Raw genomic sequence first — 21,827 nt, 5'->3', positions numbered from 1 at the left:
TATTCATTTGTGAATGAGTTGACCTAATATAAGCCAAAAAAAAAAACTGGTAGATTAAACAAATTTTCATTTCTTCATTCAGCTTTTCAAACTGAAGGGAAGTTGTATCTTATTTTGGATTTTCTCAGGGGAGGAGATTTGTTTACACGCTTATCCAAAGAGGTATATAATTAATCTCTATTTTTAATCTATCTATATGCATCCTGTTTTAACTAAAGCTTTGTTATATTTCAATATTGTGTTTATTGTATTTTCTCTAGTGGCACAAGATTCTTATATTAAGGAATTAGAGCCAAAAAGAGTTCTTTTCCTCCTTTTTGAAGTTGTTCTGAAAGTAGGACTTTAAATTAATAAATTCTTTGTCTTTTGTCCTGCTTCTTTCAGTTATAGTTTTTCAGAAGCAATAATATATCAAGATATCCTTAAATGATTAGTAGTGGAAATTCAGCATACATTTTAAAGATCATTTTTCATTTCTAAGATGTTACTGTGGTGGGGCAGTAGTGTCACAATCTGAATATAGTTGTTACTTAACAAAATGTAAAATTATTTCTCCCACAGTGCACATTTAGCATTTAGAAAGTGATTAGTTAACTGATTCAATAATTTTTGCAAATTCCTTTCATAAGTAAATTGTGGATAAAACTACATGTGGCTAGCATATTTATAATTTTTGAATATTTGAACTCTAGGATGGAATTTTAAATAAAAACTACAGACACAGAAAGAAAATAAAGACAGAAAAATTATTATTTTATTTTAGGTGATGTTCACAGAAGAAGATGTCAAATTCTACTTGGCCGAACTTGCACTTGCTTTAGACCATCTACATAGCCTGGGAATAATCTATAGAGACTTAAAACCAGAAAAGTAAGGAATTATGCTACTAAGTCGAATACAATGTAATGTGATTATTTAGGAGGGAATAAAAAATAAAATTACTTCATAGAACTACCACAAGAATTGTGCTAGAACGCCTGTGCTTCACATTTCTGCTAACACTATATATTCTCATACTTTTAAAAATCTGTCAGTCATAATCTCTGTTATTGTTATCTTGCTTTCATTTGCATTTTTTATTTCTAATGAAGTTGAAATCCATGTTCATATGTTTGTTGGCAATTTGTATTTTTTTATGTTTGTTTGTTTGTTTATTGAGAGAGAGCAAGAGACAGCAAGCCAGGTAGAGGCAGAGAGAGAGGGAGAGAGAAGTCCCAAGCAGGCTCCATGCTGTCAGCACAGAGCCCAACATGGGGCCAGAACTCACAAACTGTGAGATCATGACCTGAGCCAAAACCAAGAGTCGGATGCTTAACCGACTAAACCACCCAGGTGTCCCTGGCAGTTTGTATTTTTGTGTGACTATTCTGTTCATGGCCTTTGTTCATTTATCTTTTGGAGTATTGTGTTTTTTTTCCTTTTGATTTGTAAGAGAGCTTTACAAATTAAGAATTTAACCATTTGACATATATTGCAAATAGATTTTTCTAGTTTGTTTTTTAATTTTAACTTTGTATTTTTACCTACACAAGTATTTTTTTTCCTCAGATCAATCTTTTGTGATCTCTTCCATGACTTTTATTCTTATAAAGCTTTTTCCAATCCCATAATCTGATACTTGTAATTTTATGGTTTCTTTTTTTACTTTTAACTGCATCTGGAAATTTTTTGGTATGAAGCATGGCATAGAGCTAATGCTTCCCTCCAAATACCATTTATTCCTTTTCCACATAATTTCAAATTTTAAGTGTGAGTTGAGCAAATTTCCCATTGTTTTTGTAGTAGCAGCTATCAAGAAGCTGATATTAAATTGCACACACTTCTGTGTTTTAATTAGCTGGTGTTTACTATCTACTACTTTGAGCAAAAAAGTTTTTATTCCTTTTTAAAGATATAAATAAGAGTCTTTATTTTTTAGGAGATTTAATTCACTTACAAGACATCCATTTAAAATGTATGGTTCAGTGGTTTTTAGTATATTCAGAATTGTACAACCATCATCTTTATCAAGAATTTAGATACTACTTACATTAAAACATTACATACAATGTTTAAATTATATATTACAACAGGAAACAGAGGAAATGCTCCTTTGGAATCCTATTACATGATCATTTAGAAACTGTTACACTTTCACATTTTACCTTTGTTTTTCATATATTTTGGTTTTGGATAAGTTTCATATTGGTTCCATTGTTACTCCCCAGATAATTACTGAGCTTTTCACATTATTTTACCCATTTCTAACTATCATTACATAAAATATAATTTCTGGTGAGAATAAATATTCAAGCATATAGTCCTTAGAAGAAAAAAAATTACTATAAACATGATTAAACATTTGTAATAAAAATATGTGTTAGTGTTTTATATCCTTTTTTAATTTTTTTTTAATTTTTAATTTTAATTTTAATTTTAATTTTTTATTTTTTTACTTATTTTTGAGACAGAGACAGCGTGAGAGCAGGGGAGGGGCAGAGAGAGAGAGAGAGAGGGAGACACAGAATTTGAAGCAGGCTCCAGGCTCTGAGCTATCAGTACAGAGCCTGACACCGGGCTTGAACCCACGAACTGTGAGATCATGACTTGACCTGAAGTCAGATGCTTAACTAACTGAGCTACCCAGGTGCCCCTTGTTTTATGTCCTTTAATTGAATGTATTTACTGTAGACCATTGCAGTAGCATTGGTAATAAAATTATGTATAGAACATCAGCCCTTCTTAAGGGTTGAATAAGAGCAAATGTATGTAAGAAGTGAGATCTTTCACATAGATGTCTAGATGACGCTTTTAATTGAAATAACATTTAGTTGTTAAATAATCCAAATATATACCATCATATAGAACTTGGAAGACATTTCAGTTTTTAGACTGTTTTATGCACTGTAAAGGATTTTCCAGATTCTATTTAAACCAAAACTCTATTATAATAAATATGGCTAAAAATGATTATTAGTAGTTGAAAGGGAACTTTCCCTATTAAAAGTAATATAACTTTATTTTTCTTTCAAAGATAAAGGGTGGGCATGGTTATCTTAAGAGAATGAATTTGCTATAGAAGGCATAAGTAATGTTCTTTTAGCCATGTTTTCTTTTTTTCTCAAAATTACTAAGAATGATTTGAAGTTTGTTTTGTTTTTACAACTGTCTTTTATGTATTTATTGGACAGAAGGAAGGATGGTTTCCACCATACCTAATAATTCCCTTTATATTCTTTAAATGGTTGGTCTGCTTTGTAATCAAGAATAATCAAGATTTTTATTTTTTTCATATTAAATCCCTTATGAAAGAGACATGAAAAATATGTCCCTAATGAATTATCCTCAGTTGTAAAGTTTATTATAATCATAGTTGAATTAATGACATAGGAGGGTTAGTAGTTTTTTGACACAGTAAAATTATATTACAGCAAAATTTGGCTTTCACATATTTTTAGTTAGAATTAAAAGTAATGAAATGCCTATGTTATGGAATAGCTTTGAATATAAGTGAAACAGTTTATTACTTGGCCTTTCAAGTCAGTATGCTAAAATACCTATCCAGAAATAGAATTATTGGCTTACAGCTTAGTACTTACCCCTTCTTATAGCTCCTTAATTAATGATGTTACTCTCCACTCAAGTATCTGTTAAAGCCAGAAACCTGAATGTCTTCTCTATATGCCCTTTATCATGGTCCATATCTAAGAGATCACCAAATACCCTTTATTTTCCCCTCCAAATTGTTTTATAAAAATGAAGATCTGATTATCCTTACCCTCCACGCATATAAACCTTTTATGTTAGTGCACTTGAGAAGAAGCCCAAACTATTCGGCATGCCTTATTGACCCATTGTAGACTGGCCCCATGCATTCAACATACATTTCTTATTTGTCTCTGCTCTACCAGGCACTGCGCTACAAGATGAATAAGGTAAAACCCTCTAGGAGCTCACAGTTTACTGAGAAAGAGAGAAAACACTGGAGACTGTATACAGTGAAGGGATAGGTCAGTGAAAAACCAGGAGTGTAAGGAAGGTGTATTAAGAAGAGGATTGGATGGGGACACCTGGGTGGCTCAGTCGTTAAGTGTCTGACTTCAGCTCAGGTCATGATATCACAGTTTGTGGTTTCAAGCTACACATTGGGCTCTGTGCTGCAGAGTTTTCTTAGGATTCTCTCTCTGACCCTCCTCCTACTCGTACTTTTTTTCTCTCTCTCAAAATAAATAAACTTTAAAAAATAAAATTTAATTTAAAAAAAAGAAGAGGATTGGATGGAAAAGCTAGGAAAGAATGATTGAGTCAGATGCCTAAAATATGACCAAGAAAATTACACCTTTAATGCAGTTGACTCAAATATGTGGATTTTCTGTCTATTGTGCAAGCATTAGGCTACTTCTGAAGAATGGCATTAGAAAGAGCAACTAGAGGGGCACCTGGGTGGCTCAGTCAGTTAAGTGTCCAACTTCTGCTCAGGTTGTGATCCCACAGTTCGTGAGTTCGAGCCCCATGTCAGGCTCTGTGGTAACAGCTTGGAGCCTGGAGTCTGCTTCAGATTCTGTGTCTCCCTCTCTCTCTGCCCCTCCCCTGCTTGCACTCAGTCTCTCTCGCTCTCTCCCTCTCTCTCAAAAATAAACATTAAAAAAAAGGAAAGCAACTAGAAATTGGAAAGAATATATATAGGTTTTGATTCTTTTTCTAATAGTTTTTAAGTGTCCTTAATACACATATATAAGACTTTGCCTTTGGGATTTGTTACATATGTGCATCTAAAAACTATTTCTCCTTTTTTATCTTTGCTTTATTCACAGTCTAAATATTTTAGAATAATATAGTAATCTAGTGCTTAACACAGTACTTTCCATTCTAGCTTCCATAAATCTCTATCTAGTGGTTTGAAAAGATTTTCTGACTTTGTTTCAGCATACTTCTTGATGAAGAAGGTCACATCAAGTTAACAGGTAAAAATCCTAATTTTATTAAAATATTCTCCTCTACTTTATATAATTTCTTTTAAGTAGATCATGGTACAAATATTGAGTAGCACGTTGTTTGAAAAGTTGGATTAGAATTTTGTAATAGTTAAGGTAAATATTGGTACTCAGAGTTTAAACTTTAAGTGGGGAAGTTATTGTAGGATATTTATGAATTCAATATTTATTTTGGCAGATTTTGGCCTAAGTAAAGAGTCTATTGACCATGAAAAGAAGGCATACTCTTTTTGTGGAACTGTGGAATATATGGCTCCAGAAGTAGTTAATCGTCGAGGTCATACTCAGAGTGCAGACTGGTGGTCTTTTGGTGTGTTAATGGTAAGGTTTGGGGTGTTTTTGAGGTCAGTAATAAATATAGTAGAACTATAAATCATTTGTTTTATTACATAGCAATTTTACAAGATTTGGTTGTAATTACGATGATGCTTTTTTACTTTCTGGCCTTGAGATTTTATACTTATTGACTAATACCTTTAATGATATTGCCTTTTTGTAGTTTGAAATGCTCACTGGTACACTACCTTTCCAAGGAAAAGATCGAAAAGAAACAATGACTATGATTCTTAAGTAAGTACTCCTTAGTGGATATGTTTTGGTGAGATTTAAAAATAAATGCTTCAAACTAAAAAATGAAATTTTAGAGTGTTGGCTATACTATAAGAAATACCTAAGAAATTCATCGATACGACGTTTGAAATATGAACAAGCCCCATAGATTTAGAGTACTCAACTTACCTTTTTATTTTTTTTGCCACATACATGTTTGGAGCCTGTGGCCTTTATTTATGCCCCCCACCAAATATAGCCAGAGACAAGATCCTTGCCCCAAGCAGAAACTCCAGGGGCCCGGGTCTCTGGGTTACACCCTCCAAACGAGTACTCATATAATCCTCATGTTAACGGTAAAATATTGGAAGCTTTACCTTTGAGATTTTGAATATGACAAGGACATCCATTATTCCACTTCCATTCACATTGTCCTGGAGGTACTAGCAACTACAGTAAGGCAAGTAAAAGAAGTAAGGTTTAAGATTTAAAAAGAAGAGATAAAATTGTCATTATTTAGGCAACATGATTGTGTCCATAGAAAATCCAAATCTTCATATACATTCTTGGAATTAATAACAGTTTAGCAAAGTTGTTGGATAAAAGGTCACTAAATAAGATCTATTTCAAGTCTGTATACTAGCAACAGAAAATAAATTTTTTTAAAAAGATAGTATTTACAATGGTATTTTAAAAATCTCAAATACCTAGATAAATCTAGCAAAAGTTATGCAAGAACTCTATGCAGAAAACTGGAAGATTGTATTTTAAAGAAAATTTTAAAGACCAAAATAACTTGGAAAGTTGTACTGTATTCACATTATGACAGACCTAGTGTTGTAAAGATGTGGGTTTGTATAGATCAGCATCATCCAATAGAAATGTAATGTGAGCTACATACATAATTGTAAATTTTTTAGTGGCAACATTGAAAAAGTAAAAAAAAAAAGGTAAAATTAATTGTAATATATTTTATTTAACCAATATGTCCGAGATATTATCATTTCAACATGTAATTAACATTAAAAAAAAATGATAGGGGGCACCAGGGTGACTCAGTCAGTTGAGCTTCTGCATTCAGCTCAGGTCATGATCCCACGGTTTGTGGGTTTGAGCCCTGTGTGGGGATCTATGCTGACAGCTCAGAGCCTTGAACCTGCTTCAGATTCTGTGTCTCCCTTTCTCTCTGCCCCTCCCCTGCTCACCCTGTCTCTCTCTCTCAAAAATAAATAAACAAAAAAACTACAAAAACATGATTAATGCAATACATTATTTTTTTCATACTTATTTGAAATTCAGTGTACATTTTATTTTCTCCAGTGTGCATTTTACACTTAGAATTTGGGCTGACCATATTTCAAGTCCTGTTTGGACTTTATCTAGGTATTTGGGCTGACATATTTCAAGTGGTTGTTTGTTGCTGCTAGTGGCTACCATATTGAACAGCATAACTATAGCCTCAGTGCAAATCAAATTTAAATTTTAAGAAGTTTGTGTGAAATTTGATAAACTGATTCTAATATGATAACACATAATACAAAGGACCAAGAAAAGCTGAAACACTCCTAAAGAGATCAAGATAAGAAGAATTGCTTTACCACATATCCAATCTTACTATAAATGTAATTAGGACAATATGTCACTGAAAGAAGTATAAAAAATAGACTTGCACAATAAAATGAGAGTCAGACATATATAGACACGATTTATGACCATTGGAAATTATAGGAAAAGAACAGCCTTTTTATTTTTTTTAATGTTTTTATTTATTTTTGAGAGAGAGACAGAGTGTGAGTGGTGGGGGGTGGGGGGAGGGTGGCAGAGAGAGAGAGAGGGAGACACAGAATCTAAAGCAGGCTTCAGGCTCTGAGCTGTCAGCACAGAGCCCAATGTGGGGCTCAAACTCTTGAACTGCGAGATCATGACCTGAGCTGAAGTCAGATGCTTAACTGACTGAGCCACCCAGGTGCTCCAAGAACAGCCTTTTTAAATAAATTATGCAAGAAAAATTGGTATTCATATAGAAAAAGATAAAAACAAAATCCCTACCTCACACCACACACAAAAATCCTTTCCAAGAGTATTACAAATATACATTTATTTTAGTATATGTGCTGCCAAAGTGAGCCACAAATATACATATATTTTACATATATGTGTAAAAAGGCAAAAAGGATTCTAGAAGAGAGTATAGGAGGGTATCTTCATGATTTTTGGGTTGGAAAAATAGTCTTCGGACCCAAAAACCCCTAGCCATAAAAGAAAAAATTGATAAATTATTATTACATTAAAACTGATAACTTCACATTGATTCCATCTAGAGAGTAGAAGACATTTGAGACACATAACCAACAGAGAGCTTGTATCCAGAATATATGAAGAACTCCAGTTAATCAATAAGAAAAAGATAGCCCAGTAGAAACATGGGTAGGAGATATAAGGACTTCAAGAGAGGATATTCACTGGCCAATAAACTTATAAAAAGTTGCTCACCATCATTAATCAGAAAATGCAAATCACAACCACAACGAGCTACACCTGCACACCCACCCGAATGACGAACAGTAAAAAGACTGACAATATAAAGTGCTGACAGGATGTGGAGCTGTGGCAACTTTGATCCATAGCTGGAAGGAATATAAATACTCCTATAACCACTTTGGAAAGCAGTTTTTGGCATTATTTTCTAAAGCCAAATGTATATATACCCTCATCCAATAATCCCAATCCTCAGGGTGCACTCATTTTACATGCATCAAGGTACTTGCACATCAAGAAAGTAGTACAAAGATGTTCATAGCAGCATTATTTGTAATAGCTAAAAAGTGGGAACTGGACATTAGCAGTAGAATGGATTGATAAATTATGACATATTCATACAATGGAATACAGCAGGGGTTGTTAAACTCTCTGTAAATGTTTTAGCTTTACAGGCCACACACAGTGTCATATATTCTCACTGTTTGTTGTTTGTTTCCAACACTTTAAAAATGTAAAGGGGTACCTGGGTGGCTCAGTTGATTAAGCATCCAGTTTCGGCTTAGGTCATGATCTCACACTTCGTGAGTTCGAGCCCCACATCAGGCTCTGTGCTGATAGTTCAGAGCCTGGAGCCTGCTTCGGATTCTGTGTCTCCCTCTCTCTCTGCCCCTCCCCTGCTCGCACTGTGTCTGTCTCTCTCAAAAATAAATAAACATTTTTTAAAAATGTAAAAACCATTCTTAGCTCAAAAGCCATACCAAAACAGGCTGAGGCCTTTGGTCCAGGGGTGCAGAAAATGAACAAATCATAGTTATATGCAACAACTTGGGTAAATTGTGCAAGAATTTTGAGCAAGGAGGGTTCAGACACCAAAAAATAAATACTATATGATTCTGTATATAAAGTTTTAAAAGCAGACAAACCAGTTTTTTAAGGTCTGTATTCAGATGGCAACAGGGAAGGCAAAATAAGAAAAGTGGTTACATTGGATGAGAAGTTCTGGCAATGTTCTATTTTTTGGCCAGTTGACTATTCACTTTGTGGTAGATCATTGAACTGTATACTTTGGTGTTGGGGTTGTTCAGGGTTTGTTTGTTTGTTTTACACTTTATGTTATTTTTCACAATAAAAAAGGTAAAAAAAATGTTTGCTATATAAATGAATGTTCACTAAACCTTCATCACTCCATCTATTTCGGCCCCTTCCTTTCAGCTGACTCTAGTGTTGGGAAAAATCAACCCTTTTCTTGACCTGGCCTTCCTTTCATGTTTTTGCACCATCTTCCTGCATCCTTTCAACACAGAGCCTCTGTAAAGAGTAGTCTGTGCTTTCTGTTACCATTTTTTGGCTGCTTTTATTCCACAGCCTGTTTGTCGTTCATTTCCACCATTCTATTGCAACTCCTCTTGTTATGGTCACCAGTGATCTGGTTGCTTAAATCAGTGGCAGATTGTTAGAAAGGCAACTCTCTGTACCATTTGTTCACACAATTCATTCAACAGATGATTGAGGTCTTGCTACATATACTTAGGATGCAGTGTTAACAAGACTGAGGAGATCTCTGGTCTCACAGAGTTTGCATTCTAGTTGGGGAGACAAGGAATTAATATATTTCAGAAAGTAATAGCAATAGGGATAATAAACCAGAATATTCCTTAAGTGTGAGGGAAGGGGCAGGGGCAGGAGCCAATTTAGGTGAGGCACTTAAGAAAAGTCTCTCTGAATGTGGATCCTGAGAAACTTAACAGAAGACCATGGGGGAGGGGAAGAAAAAAAAAAAGGTTAGAGAGGGAGGGAGCCAAACCATAAGAGACTCTTAAAAACAGAATAAACTGAGGATTGATGGGGGGTTGGAGGGAGGGGAAAGTGGGTGATGAGCATTGAGGAGGGCACCTGTTGGGATGAGCACTGGGTGTTGTATGGAAACCAATATGACAATAAATTTCATATTTAAAAAAAAAAGTCTCTCTGAGGAGAATTTGACACTGTTGGCACCTTTCTCCCCATTTAGGTTTTCCTCTTCTCACCTGCTTCTCCTACTTCCTTAACAGTTCCTCTTTTGATCTCTTGCTTGACCATTCCTCTCTGCCTGCTTTTCTCTGCTTAATTATGAAAACTATCTAATGTAATTTGCAAAAATAGAATTAATACAGTGAACACACAAATACCAGGCACCTACATTCAACAGTCATCAGATTTTGCCACATTTGCTTCATCTATTGCTTTTTTCTTTTTCTTCTTCACTGAAATATTTTAAGCATTCCAGACATATCGTTTGTCACCCACTTAAGTGTGCATTGCTAAAAAGTGAGGATGTTTTCTTTCATTCATAACCACACCTAACAAAACATTGGTAAGGTATCCACTAATACCAATTCATAACCTGATTTTTCAGATTTTCTCCAGAACTTTGTCTTTACAGCCCCAAATCACATCTGAACATTTCATTTGGTTGTACTTCTTAAGCTTCCGTTCTTCTAGAACAGTCTACCCTTGTTTTTTCCCCCTACCGTTTACTTGTAGAAGAAACCAATACAGTTTTATAGAATTCCACTTTCTGTATTTATCTTGTCAAAAGACAACCTCTCAGTATATGAAACAAAAAGCATAAAGCTGATACTGTTGCTTACTCTAGTAAGGAAGAGTGATGCTGATCTGATAGAGTGCCTAAGCAGCACAGACCACTGTTGTTACAGAGGATTTGGGGGAAGGGTGGAGCTCAAGAACTGGCAGACTTTCAGGGCCATAAATGGGTCGACATCATCTGTAAGAGTGGTTACTTGGGTGGGACTGTTGATCAGTTTGCACTCAGGTGTGGTTGTTGGAGTCCCTTCTTTTTTGTCTGATTTTCACAGATGGAGAGCAGTTACTGATTGGTTGATTTGCAAAAAAAAAAAAAAAAAAAATCTATGTTTACCTGGGCACGTTGATTTTGCTCAATTGAATGAATTTAAAGCCAGTTTTTGTGGCTCTCTTGTTAACATGGTTACACAACAATTAGTTTTTTCCTAGGAGTACTGAAATTGTTTTATTCTCCCTATAATATTGTTGAACTTGTTCCTTTATTCCATTTCTGGTTAAACTTTTTTTTGGCAAGATTATTTCATAGCTCATGCTGCATTCTGTTGCATCACATCAGAAGGGTTATAACACCTGGTTGCCCAACTTTAAGTGATGAGTTCCCATGATTACACCTGATCCCTCTATGCAACGTTCCCTGGCAGGCTTTCATCTAGTGGTTTCAAACGTTGGTAATCATTACTTGAAATAACAATTTTAGTAGGGATTCCAAAATTGTGCTTTTCTATTACTTTTATTCCTTCTTCATTTATTAGCTGATATTTTCCAAAACCGTGAACTTTCTCTCATCAACTAGGGCTGTTGAAATACCTTGAAATAAGGCTCAAACAAGAAAGGCAGAATAAGTGTTTGATTGTTTTCTTAATTATTTCCAGTTATCAGAGCCCTGGTTACCTCCAGTGGGGATGGTGTCCAGTGAGTTGACTTTTATGTTAGCTTTGACTTTTTCTTATTTTACTATAGTGAACCCCTGGGATTTAATAATCAGGGTGATTCAGCAATCACAAATAATTGCATTCATTATTTTTAATGCCCAAATTGTTCTTTTTCTGACCACTGCTTAAATGTTCTTGTTTCCTAGGGTTTCATCTTTGATAGGCTTTTCTTCCCTTCTGTGCTCATTTTCCTGGCTGACCTCAGTCTTTTCTGTAACTACTCTCAGCATTTTAATTACTCTCAAATTATTCTTTCTTAACCAGACATCAGACCTGTATTTGCATGTCCTCACCTGCATGGCTCTCCCAAAACATGAAAACACATGACTAAATTTATCTGTTTGCTGTTCTTTTCTTCTTGTTGTGTTTTCACTCCCCGAGCCAGAAACTTGGAATCATTCTTGATTTCTTCCCTTCTCTTGTACATGCAGGTATTCATCAAATTTGCTCTCAGAAATATTTCTGTCCCAGCTTTTCCTTTGCATTGCACTGCTTACAGTTCTCAGACCATGGAGGTCTCTTACCTACACTTTGGGTCAAGCTCCTAAATAGAATGCCTACAACCTACCACTGCTTTCTACTCCAGATCACTCTATACTACTACCTTTGCAGTTACCTTCTTGGAAATAAATTTGGTCACGTTAGTGCACTGTTTAAAGACCTCTGCTAAGGGCACCTGGGTGGCTCAGTTGGTTAAGTGTCCTGCTCTTGGTCTCAGCTCAGGTCGTGATCTCATGGTTCTTGGGTTCAAGCCCTGTATCAGGCTCTGTGCTGCCAGTGCAGAGCCTACCTGGGATTCTTTCTCTCCCTTTCTCTCTGCTCCTCTCCCTGGCTCATGTTCCCTCTATCTCTCTCAAAATAAATAAACTTAAAAAAAAAAAAAAAACCTCTACGGGGCGCCTGGGTGACTCATTCGGTTGGGTGTCCGACTTTGGCTCAGGTCATGATCTCACAGTTCACAAGTTCGAGCCCCATGTCAGGCTCTGTGCTCAGAGCTCAGAGCCTGGATCCTGCTTCGGATTCTGGTGTCTCCCTCTCTCTCTGCCCCTCCCCAGCTCATGCTCACTTGCTCACTCGCGCTCTCTCTCTCTCTCTCTCTCTCTCTCAGAAATAAATAAACTTAAAAAAAATTTTTTTAATTAAAAGAAAGAAACCTCTGCTATATACCTATTACCTAATATGGCAGTATTTTCCAGATTTGTTTGGTAGAGCCCTAATTCTACAAGATGTGAATGGGTATTCTCTGAAAAAGACATACTGGAAACAAATGCTTAGAAAAATAATGATTTCCTTACTTTAGATTTTTCAGCCTTTTATATACAATGTATTTTATTCTGTGTCTCCAACAGGGAGTAAAATAGATAGTATTCCACAAATTCATTAGATCATGAAATATTTTTAAATGTTGTTGCTGAGCTCTAGAAAGATTAATGTTATTTAGTAAAATGTTAGGGGGACACTTGCCAAATGAATAAATTCTCAACTTTTAAACTGCATTTAAGACCTTTGATAGTCTCTCATGTTAAATTAGATATCCCCTGCTGTTCCCTTAGCAGTCTTTCCATATGTCCTTCTGAAGTTTTCTCTTAATGTACTAGGGTTATCTGTCTCCGTCTTCCTTGCTGACTGTGGGGGCCTATCTTTATCTCTATTTCCTCAGCACTGGGCAATATCTGGCACATAGTAGCACAATAACAACTCACTGAATAATAAATGGATCTATTTCTGAAGTAGAAATTTCTCCGCTAGCCATTTCCCCAGCTCTGTTATTATTTTCATACTTATGGGATCAGTAGTTACCTTAATTTGTAGGTTAGGAAAAAGAATAAAATTATATATTAGAGCTGAAACTGACCCTCAAGCTCATTCAGGCTGGTGGTTTTCAGACTATGTGCCACAGACTCTTAGGTGTTCCACAGACCCCTTTCCCACCAGCTCCTCTTCCTTGTGGGACTATTAAAGGGAATGGGAGGAAAAAATAGGCATATGAAGTACATTTCTTCTAGCAGTTTTGAATAGTGGGTTTTTGGGGTGCCTGAGTGGCTCAGTCAGTTAAGTGTCCAACTTCGGCTCAGGTCATGATCTCATGTCTTGTGGTTTCGAGCCCCACATCAGGCTCTGTGCTGACAGCTCAGAACCTGGAGCCTGCTTCAGGTTCTTTGTCTCCCTCTCTGTGACCTTCCCCTGCTGATGCTCTGTCTCTTTCTCTCTCTCTCTCAAAAATAAATGAACATTAAAAGTAAAAAATTTTTTAAATAGTGGATTTCTTAAATTCCTTTTGAAAAAAAATTCCAAGGCTACAGTTTGAGAGCCATTGATGTAACGGTCAACCCTTTGCTTATGAGGGAGTGGTAACAGACCCAAAGGGATTGTCTTTTCACAAGGTCACAAAGTTCTTAGTAACAGGGCAGGAACTAAGACTCAGATCATTTTACTCTCACAGTAGTGCTTTTTGCAAAAATCAGAAAAAATGGAAAAGTTTATTAGAAGATTATGGACTAAAATTCTATTAAGTGTTCACACAAAAGCCTATATACAAAAGTTCTTAGCATCTTTGTTTGTAGTAATCCAAAACTAGATACAGTCCAGGTGCCCTTCAACAGGTAAACGGATGAACGAACTGTGGTCCATCCATGCCATGGAATACTACTCAGCAACTAAAAGGAATGATTTATTCATACATGCAACAACTTGGATGAATCTCAGGAAATTTATGCTGAGTGAAAAAATTACACGCTTTATGATTCCATTTACGTAACATTCTTAAAATGACAAAATTATAGAAATTTAGAATAGATTCATGATTGCCAGAGGTTAGGAATTGGAGAGGGAGGGAGGCCAGTATGGTTATAAAGGGACAGTGTGAGGTATCCTGGTAGTGATGAACTGTTCAGTATCTTTACTGTGGTGGTGGATACAGGGACCTATACCTATAACATAATGGCAAAGAACTGAACTTCCATGTACACACACAAACAAACTCCAGCGATTAAAGCTGGAGACATCTAAATGAGATAAGTTGATTGCATTAGTGTCAGTATTCTGGTTGTGATAGTATACTCTAGTTTTGTAAGACATTACCATTGGGGAAAGGGTACACAGGATCTATCTGTATTATTTCTTACAACTTAGTATAAACCCACAATTATCTTAAAATGAAAAGACTAGTTTAAAAGTTTTTAAAATGAAATACAGATACTTCCAGAAAATAAAATGTTGTTATGTGGATTTATTATTTAGAGCCAAACTTGGGATGCCACAGTTTTTGAGTCCTGAAGCCCAGAGTCTTTTGCGAATGCTTTTCAAACGAAACCCTGCAAACAGATTAGGTAAAAATTGTAATTAGTTTCTTTTTTGTGTTTGTTGGTATTTGGGGTTTTTTGGCAGGGGGAGGTGGATATTTGTTTTTAATGTATAATTATGACATATTAGGGCAAATATTAAAAGCAAAGTCTAAATAAACTATATATTCCTCCTTGAAATAAAAATATTTAATCAAAAATTCTAAACCATTTAATTTTTGATAGGTGCAGGACCAGATGGAGTTGAGGAAATTAAAAGACACTCATTTTTCTCAACAATAGACTGGAATGTAAGTATAGAATGAAAATGTGCTTGAATTTTTTTATAATTAACGCATATCTAAGTCTCTCCTTTTTCCTCTAGAAACTGTACAGAAGAGAAATTCATCCACCTTTTAAACCTGCAACTGGCAGACCTGAAGATACGTTCTATTTTGATCCTGAGTTTACTGCAAAAACTCCCAAAGGTAAGGAGAAAATTTGAAAACCCAAATGTAAGACTATATATAGATATATAAGTCTTTATGCTATCCTCATACCTCCCCTTCCTACCATATGCATGCTAAGGTAACTAGATAATTTGAAAATCCTTTACAGCATTTTATAGCAGTTAAGATCCACGTTGAACCTTATAACAAACTATGGGGGCACCTGAGTGACTCAATCAGTTGAGCATCCAACTCTTGATTTAGGCTCAAGTCATGATCCCAGGGTTGTGGGATCGAGCCTCACATCAAGTTCTGTACTGAGCATGGAGCCTGTGTAAGATTCTCTCCCTCCCTCTCTCTCTCAAAGTTAAAAAAAATCTTTTAGCAAATTATGTTGTGCCTTAAACTTTGATACTATTTATGTGAAAAAATTATTTGGTTGTGTGTTTATTTACCTGTAGCTGTTTCTACTTAAAACACTATTCAGTATAGATAGTACTCTTTAAAACTCTAATATTAAGTACAATTCTGCAAGTACTTGTAAAGTTTCATTTCAAAGTAATTCAGGAGCACCTGGTGGCTCAGTTGGTTGAGCTTCTGACTCTTGATTTCGGCTCAGGTCATGATCCCATGGTTCGTGAGTTCCAGCCCTACGTCAGGCTGTGTGCTGACAGCATGGAGTCTGCTTGGGATTCTCTGTCTCCCTCTCTCCCTGCCCATCCCCTGCTTGTGCATGCTCTCTTTCTATCTCTCTCTCAAAAATAAATAAACATTTTTAAAAATGCTTCATATCCTGTGTCATGCCTTATCCTAAAATTGCATTAACAGTGACTATTACAGAGAAATTATCTTTGAAATGGTAATCTATATTTATTAGTGTGTGTGTACACATAAGGGTATGTTTTGCACCCTAATACTCCCTCATTTAGGTGTACCAGACCCCAGGTTTATCACTGAGAAGCAAATAAATAAAAAGTGTGCTTGTATGTATTTTCCATAGAGCACATCATTCAAACCTTGCTATAAAACTTTCCAGTCAGTGGGAATCCAAGCTGGTGCAGCCACTCTGGAAAACAGTATGGAGTTTCCTCAAAAAATTAAAAATAGAACTGCCCTATGACCCAGCAATTGCACTATAGGCATTTATCCAAGGGATACAGGTGTGCTGTTTCGAAGGGACACATGCACCCCCGTGTTTATAGCAGCACCATCAACAATAGCCAAAGTATGGAAAGAGCCCAAATGGCCATCGATGGATGAATGGATAAAGAAGATGTGGTATATATACATATGATGGAGTATTACTAAGCAATCAAAAGGAATGAAATCTTGCCATTTGCAACTACGTGGATGGAACTGGAGGATATTATGCTAAGCGAAATTAGTCAGAGAAAGACAAGTACCATATGACTTCACTCATATGAGGACTTTAAGATATAAAACAAATGAACATAAGGGAAGCAAGAATAATATAAAAACAGGGAGGGAGGGAGACAAAACATAAGAGACTCATAAATATGGAGAACAGAGGGTTACTGGAGGGGTTGTGGGAGTGGGGATGAGCTAAATGAGTAAGGGGCATTAAGGAATCTACTCCTGAAATCATTGTTGCACTATATGCTAATTTGGATGTAAATTTTAAAAAATAAAATTAAAAAAATAAATTTAAATAAATTTAAAAAAACTTTCCAGTCAGTGTCCTCATAATTTGTGTTAAGCATTGATGGATGTTTATTATTTTTATAAGACAGTCTTAGAAATTTGAATTAATACATGAGCACAATTTTATCAAAAACATTAACAGTGATATGCATTGAATTGGTGATAGATGGTAATGTTTTACTTTGCTTTCTCATTACAATTTGTCCTGATAGAGGAAAGACCTCAGAATAGCACAATTCTATATTGTATTCTGCCCAGATAGTTAGCAAAAGTCTTCCGTAGAATACTGTCACCTTGATTTAAAATTCACTAAACAGTATTTATTGCTGATATTATGAAGCTGATGTTAAAAAAGAACTTTATGCAGAGTTGATGTTTAAGTAGATTTGCCTATTTGGTTTTTGCCCTTAGCCTTTATAATATGATTATAAATACTGGTATGCTTAATTGTGTCTTTACATTTATGAGTAGTACATTTGTTATTTTATTTTTACAGTAAATATTAACTATATTTTAAAAGTAGTTTTCTGTTTTTGTTAATGCCAGTAGATTCCACATAAATAATTTGAATAACAATATATGTCATGTCACAAGATACAGTTTAAGGACTACATGCCATGATTGTCCTCAAAATTACTTTTGATCCTTAAATATATATATAAATATAGTAATTTTTTTTCAATGTTTATTTTTGAGAGAGCGTGAGTAGGGAAGGGGCACAGAGAGAGGGGGACACAGAATTCAAAGCAGGCTCCAGACTCCGAGCTGTCAGCACAGAGCCCGACGCGGGGCCCAAACCCACGAACTGTGAGATCATGACCTGGGCCGAAGTCAGAGGCCCAACCAACTGAGCCAGCCAGGCGCCCCTAAATACAGTAATTTTTAACTTGTAGTTGAGATTTCCAGATTCTGATATTGTGTATTAAGATTACTGGCCTAAATTCCTTTCTCCTAAATTATCTGTAGATGAACATGTATCTCCACATGACCAGGAGCCATAGCACTGAATTTAAGATTTTGTTTCTCAGTCACACTAACCACATTTCAAATGCTCAGGAGCTGCATGTGGCTGGGGGCTGCCATATTGGACAGCACAGATAAAGAAAATTTTCATCACTACAGAAAATTCTATGGATCATTGCTAATTTACAATAACATTAGCCCAGTAATTCATCGATTTATTATATTCTTCAACAAATTAGCTATTTTCTGGGCTCAGAAGAACTAGGATGTTAGAGCTCTGATACCTATAAGCCATCAGGACAGGGCTGATTTTACTGACTTATCCTGGAAGCACTGGGTGCCTAAGAAGTAAAATTCCAGAATTAGTGAGAAAGGCCATACTGTCAACAGTTATTCCCTTAATTACCTTTCAAGTATTACCTTCTCAGTAATGTATTACTCTTTTCAGACTCACCTGGCATTCCACCCAGTGCTAATGCACATCAGCTTTTTCGGGGGTTTAGTTTTGTTGCTATCACCTCAGATGATGAAAGCCAAGCTATGCAGACAGTTGGTGTGCATTCAATTGTTCAGGTGAGTGAATGTATAAGTAATTTAAAGTTTGAAATGTTGTAAGATAGAGTTCACTGTGTGGATCATTATATTTGATCTGATTTTAAGTGGGCAGCTTAAAATAAATTTTATACCATTGACATTGCTTTTAGAAATTCCTTTCATTTGCTTTTAAAAAGATGGCATGCACTAAAATTCTGGATATCTGTCTGACTTAAAAGGGGAATTCTAAGAGAGTTGAGACATATATCACCATCTTGTCTCCACCCTTTCCTGTTTATCAGGAAAAAATGTTTATCAGGCCTAGTTTGTTTCATCTTCTCTGTCAGGTCAGCTATGATGAACTGAGGTCTCCTGGTTCCCTGATAGCTTAGAACAGGGTTCAGCAGACTTGCTTTTTAAAGGGCCAGTTAAATGTTCGGGGCTTTGTAGGCTACATGATCTCTGTCACAACCACTCATATCTGCCATTGTAACACAAAAGTAGCTATAGACCAGTAGCTAAGTGAATGAGCATGGCTGTGTGCCAATAAAACTTTATTTATAAAAACTGGCAGTGAAGAAAAAACTGGCAGTGAAGCAGATTTGGCCCAGAGACTATAGTTTGCCAACTTCTGCCATAGAAATGTATAAGAAATAAGCGTGAACTTCAGTCTTATGTTTTCCGTGTTTTGTATCCTTGTTCATTGGGAGTCCCCATTGCTATTAGGAAGAAATGGTTGTAGGTACTACCTTAGGGTGTGCCCTTCCTCATTATCCCATCTGTGTATCAGAGTTGGAGAAGGAGGTAAAAGCCACAGAAGCAGGTTTCTAGATGTCTGTGTGTTTGTAACAGGAGACTGGACTAGTAAATTAAATGTTATTCGAGGAACACAAATAGTATAAACCATTAGATTTATTCCTTCCCATCCTAGTATCATGGAAAGATAAATGTAATTCATCTTCCTAATCAGAGAGGGAGCTAGATATGTCTTTTGAAGCATTGATTGCTTTTTAGGGTACTAATTAGTGCTTGAGTTTGCTCCATGATGAAGTTGCTTTTGCTCTAACATTTCTTTCCTGGGTTAGTCATCTTTCCACTTTCGAGAAAACCATTTTAAGCACTGGTTTTTAAATAAAATTCATGGTTGAAATAGTCTGTCCCTTTTACTGTAACAAGCATGTGATGTATAGGAAGTTTATAAGTTATAACTTCTCTACCTAACATAGAAGTCACAAACATATATTCTACAGAATTCAAATTTTAACCTATACAAAGCGCATAGACACCAGGTGTGGCAGGGGATGCTCTCCCTTCAGTATAGCCAAGAGCAGCACAACTTCCCTCAGCGTACTTATGAAAGCGCTCATTTGCTAGCCACCGTCCTACCCCATGTTATTTAGTCCTTAACCCATTAACAGCTTCTCTAGCAGAAGGTCTATTGAAGCTCCGACTTGAGGGTAGAGAACAGAGGGCATGGCTACTAATAGTCCGCAATGACAATAACAGGTATCACCTTCAAATATTTTATTTAATCCTCACCATTGCTCTCTGAAAAAACACACATTCAGGGTTACATAGCCTGCAAGAGGTGCATCTGAGACAAGCATCCAGATGTTCTCATTCTGAATCCTCCTAAATCTTTTCTTCCGTACCGGAGGCTTCACACTGCTCCCTATTTGCAAAAGTACTTCAGGGACCTAGCATTGGCTGGGGAGTGGAATAGGGCTCAATCACAGGCAAGGCTTTCAGCTCCTTATCAATAACTCTGTGTTTTCTGTTGTACGTACTCAATTTTTTCTTTTTAACACAAGTTTTTTACCCTATTTTTTGCTGTACATTTTATGGTAGACACTGCTAAAATACACAGTTGTGGAAGAATAAATGCTGTAAAGATTCATTTTTATTTTTGCCGATACTCATTTATATTTATTGTTAATATCAACAATGCATACCGAGTAACATATTCCACTATTATGAATTATACCATAGTCACTATAAAACTCTTTGTCAACCTATAATTGTGTTTGTAGCAGTTGCACAGAAATAGTATTCAGTTTACTGATGGATATGAAGTAAAAGAAGATATTGGCGTTGGCTCCTACTCTGTTTGCAAGAGATGCATACATAAAGCTACGAACATGGAGTTTGCAGTAAAGGTAAATACTTTTAGGTTTAAAATGCATCTCTAACAGTTCTTATTCATGCATGTCCGTACCACTTAAAAATTACACTCTTCTTTGGTAAATGTGCTTTTTCTTATTTAAAAAAGGCGGGGAGGGGTATGGTAAACTGAAATATCTGCAACCTTCAGGGCCCTTAATCTGGAACCATGGATTCACCTGTAAACTAAAGGTAAGTACATACCTACAGTTTGCTCAAGACAGTATCATTTACACCTGATTTTTAGTAACACTCTTTTACTCTAAAAAGTCCCCAATTTTGTGGTCTAAGAGTCAGGGAATTCCTCAAGATTGTATGCCAAATTTTTTATGTTTACATTTTTCTGGCAAAAAGTGTTCATACTGTCCTTCACATTTAAAAGAATCTGTGCACCAATAAAAGAATATGCACCACCGTTATAAAATTTGTTATCATTAGCTGTTTTAATTTCATCAAGGGTCAAGACAGTAAGAATTTTCTAAGTCAAAAACCAAAGCACATGGCTGTATGATAAAGTTTGAATTACAAACCTTTAGTTGAAAGTGAAAAAATACTGTATTCAGGTTTCTGCCTTTTCACTTCTTGGGATGGTAGTCTCTGCTCTCCCAGTGCAAACAATTCAATGTCTAAAGCTTTCAGCTTACTTTGAACCTTAGAAATGATCTATAAGTGTTTAGTGATCTATAAATGTTGAGTTAGTAGGGGAGTGGCATTAATTGTTATTACTTCTGTACATCCATCATACAGATCTACCGTGATTTCACTGTGTAAAAATAAAATAAATGTCTTTTATATATGCATAGCAAATAGCTGGGAAGACACACATACACAAAAAATTGTTACTACTATTCTAAACTTGGATATAATTGCTTTAAAAGTCATCAGTGTCCGGCCTTCTGTAAAGTGTAAGGATGAACCATAAAAAGGCATTTTAATTTGCTCTTCTACTTTTTGCTCATAGTGAAATATAGAGTACATAGAAATTTTCTGATTGCTTACATGAAAGGAGATAAGGTGAGTGATGTACATGGTAGGCAGTTTAAGGATGTATCTTGTCTCCATAAACACATCAGAAAAAAGTAGAAATGCCCTGAGGCCCCCTATGAATTACAGAAACCAGGAGCAGTATACCAAAACCTTGAGAATATCTCCAAGCTATTTGTGGAGTCTTGTGACTTAAATTAGATTCATAAAACAAATTCCAGCATAAATTCATTTTACTGAAATTACTACAAATCAAAGATCTGCAAGCAAAAGTAT

General features: G+C 35.8%; 1 protein-coding gene across 14 annotated transcripts in view; it reads left to right on the top strand.

The window, feature by feature from the left end:
• The window catches only part of RPS6KA3 (ribosomal protein S6 kinase A3), a 156,521-nt gene that overhangs the window by 113,426 nt on the left and 21,268 nt on the right, over positions 1 to 21,827 (top strand). For 12 of the 14 annotated variants that reach the window (XM_042974978.1, XM_042974977.1, XM_042974981.1 and 9 more), the window contains 10 exons: positions 83 to 162; positions 764 to 870; positions 4,906 to 4,943; positions 5,152 to 5,294; positions 5,473 to 5,543; positions 14,759 to 14,847; positions 15,046 to 15,110; positions 15,185 to 15,287; positions 18,322 to 18,446; positions 20,438 to 20,563. In XM_042974978.1, the coding sequence (XP_042830912.1) occupies positions 83 to 162; positions 764 to 870; positions 4,906 to 4,943; positions 5,152 to 5,294; positions 5,473 to 5,543; positions 14,759 to 14,847; positions 15,046 to 15,110; positions 15,185 to 15,287; positions 18,322 to 18,446; positions 20,438 to 20,563 (947 nt within the window). The remainder of the gene's footprint in view (positions 1 to 82; positions 163 to 763; positions 871 to 4,905; positions 4,944 to 5,151; positions 5,295 to 5,472; positions 5,544 to 14,758; positions 14,848 to 15,045; positions 15,111 to 15,184; positions 15,288 to 18,321; positions 18,447 to 20,437; positions 20,564 to 21,827) is intronic. The other 2 variants (XM_042974982.1, XM_042974971.1) reach the window with 1 other exon arrangement.

This window comes from Panthera tigris, chromosome X (assembly GCF_018350195.1).
Source record: "Panthera tigris isolate Pti1 chromosome X, P.tigris_Pti1_mat1.1, whole genome shotgun sequence".
NCBI lineage: Eukaryota > Metazoa > Chordata > Mammalia > Carnivora > Felidae > Panthera > Panthera tigris.
This window is presented reverse-complemented; position numbering and strand designations above follow the sequence as displayed.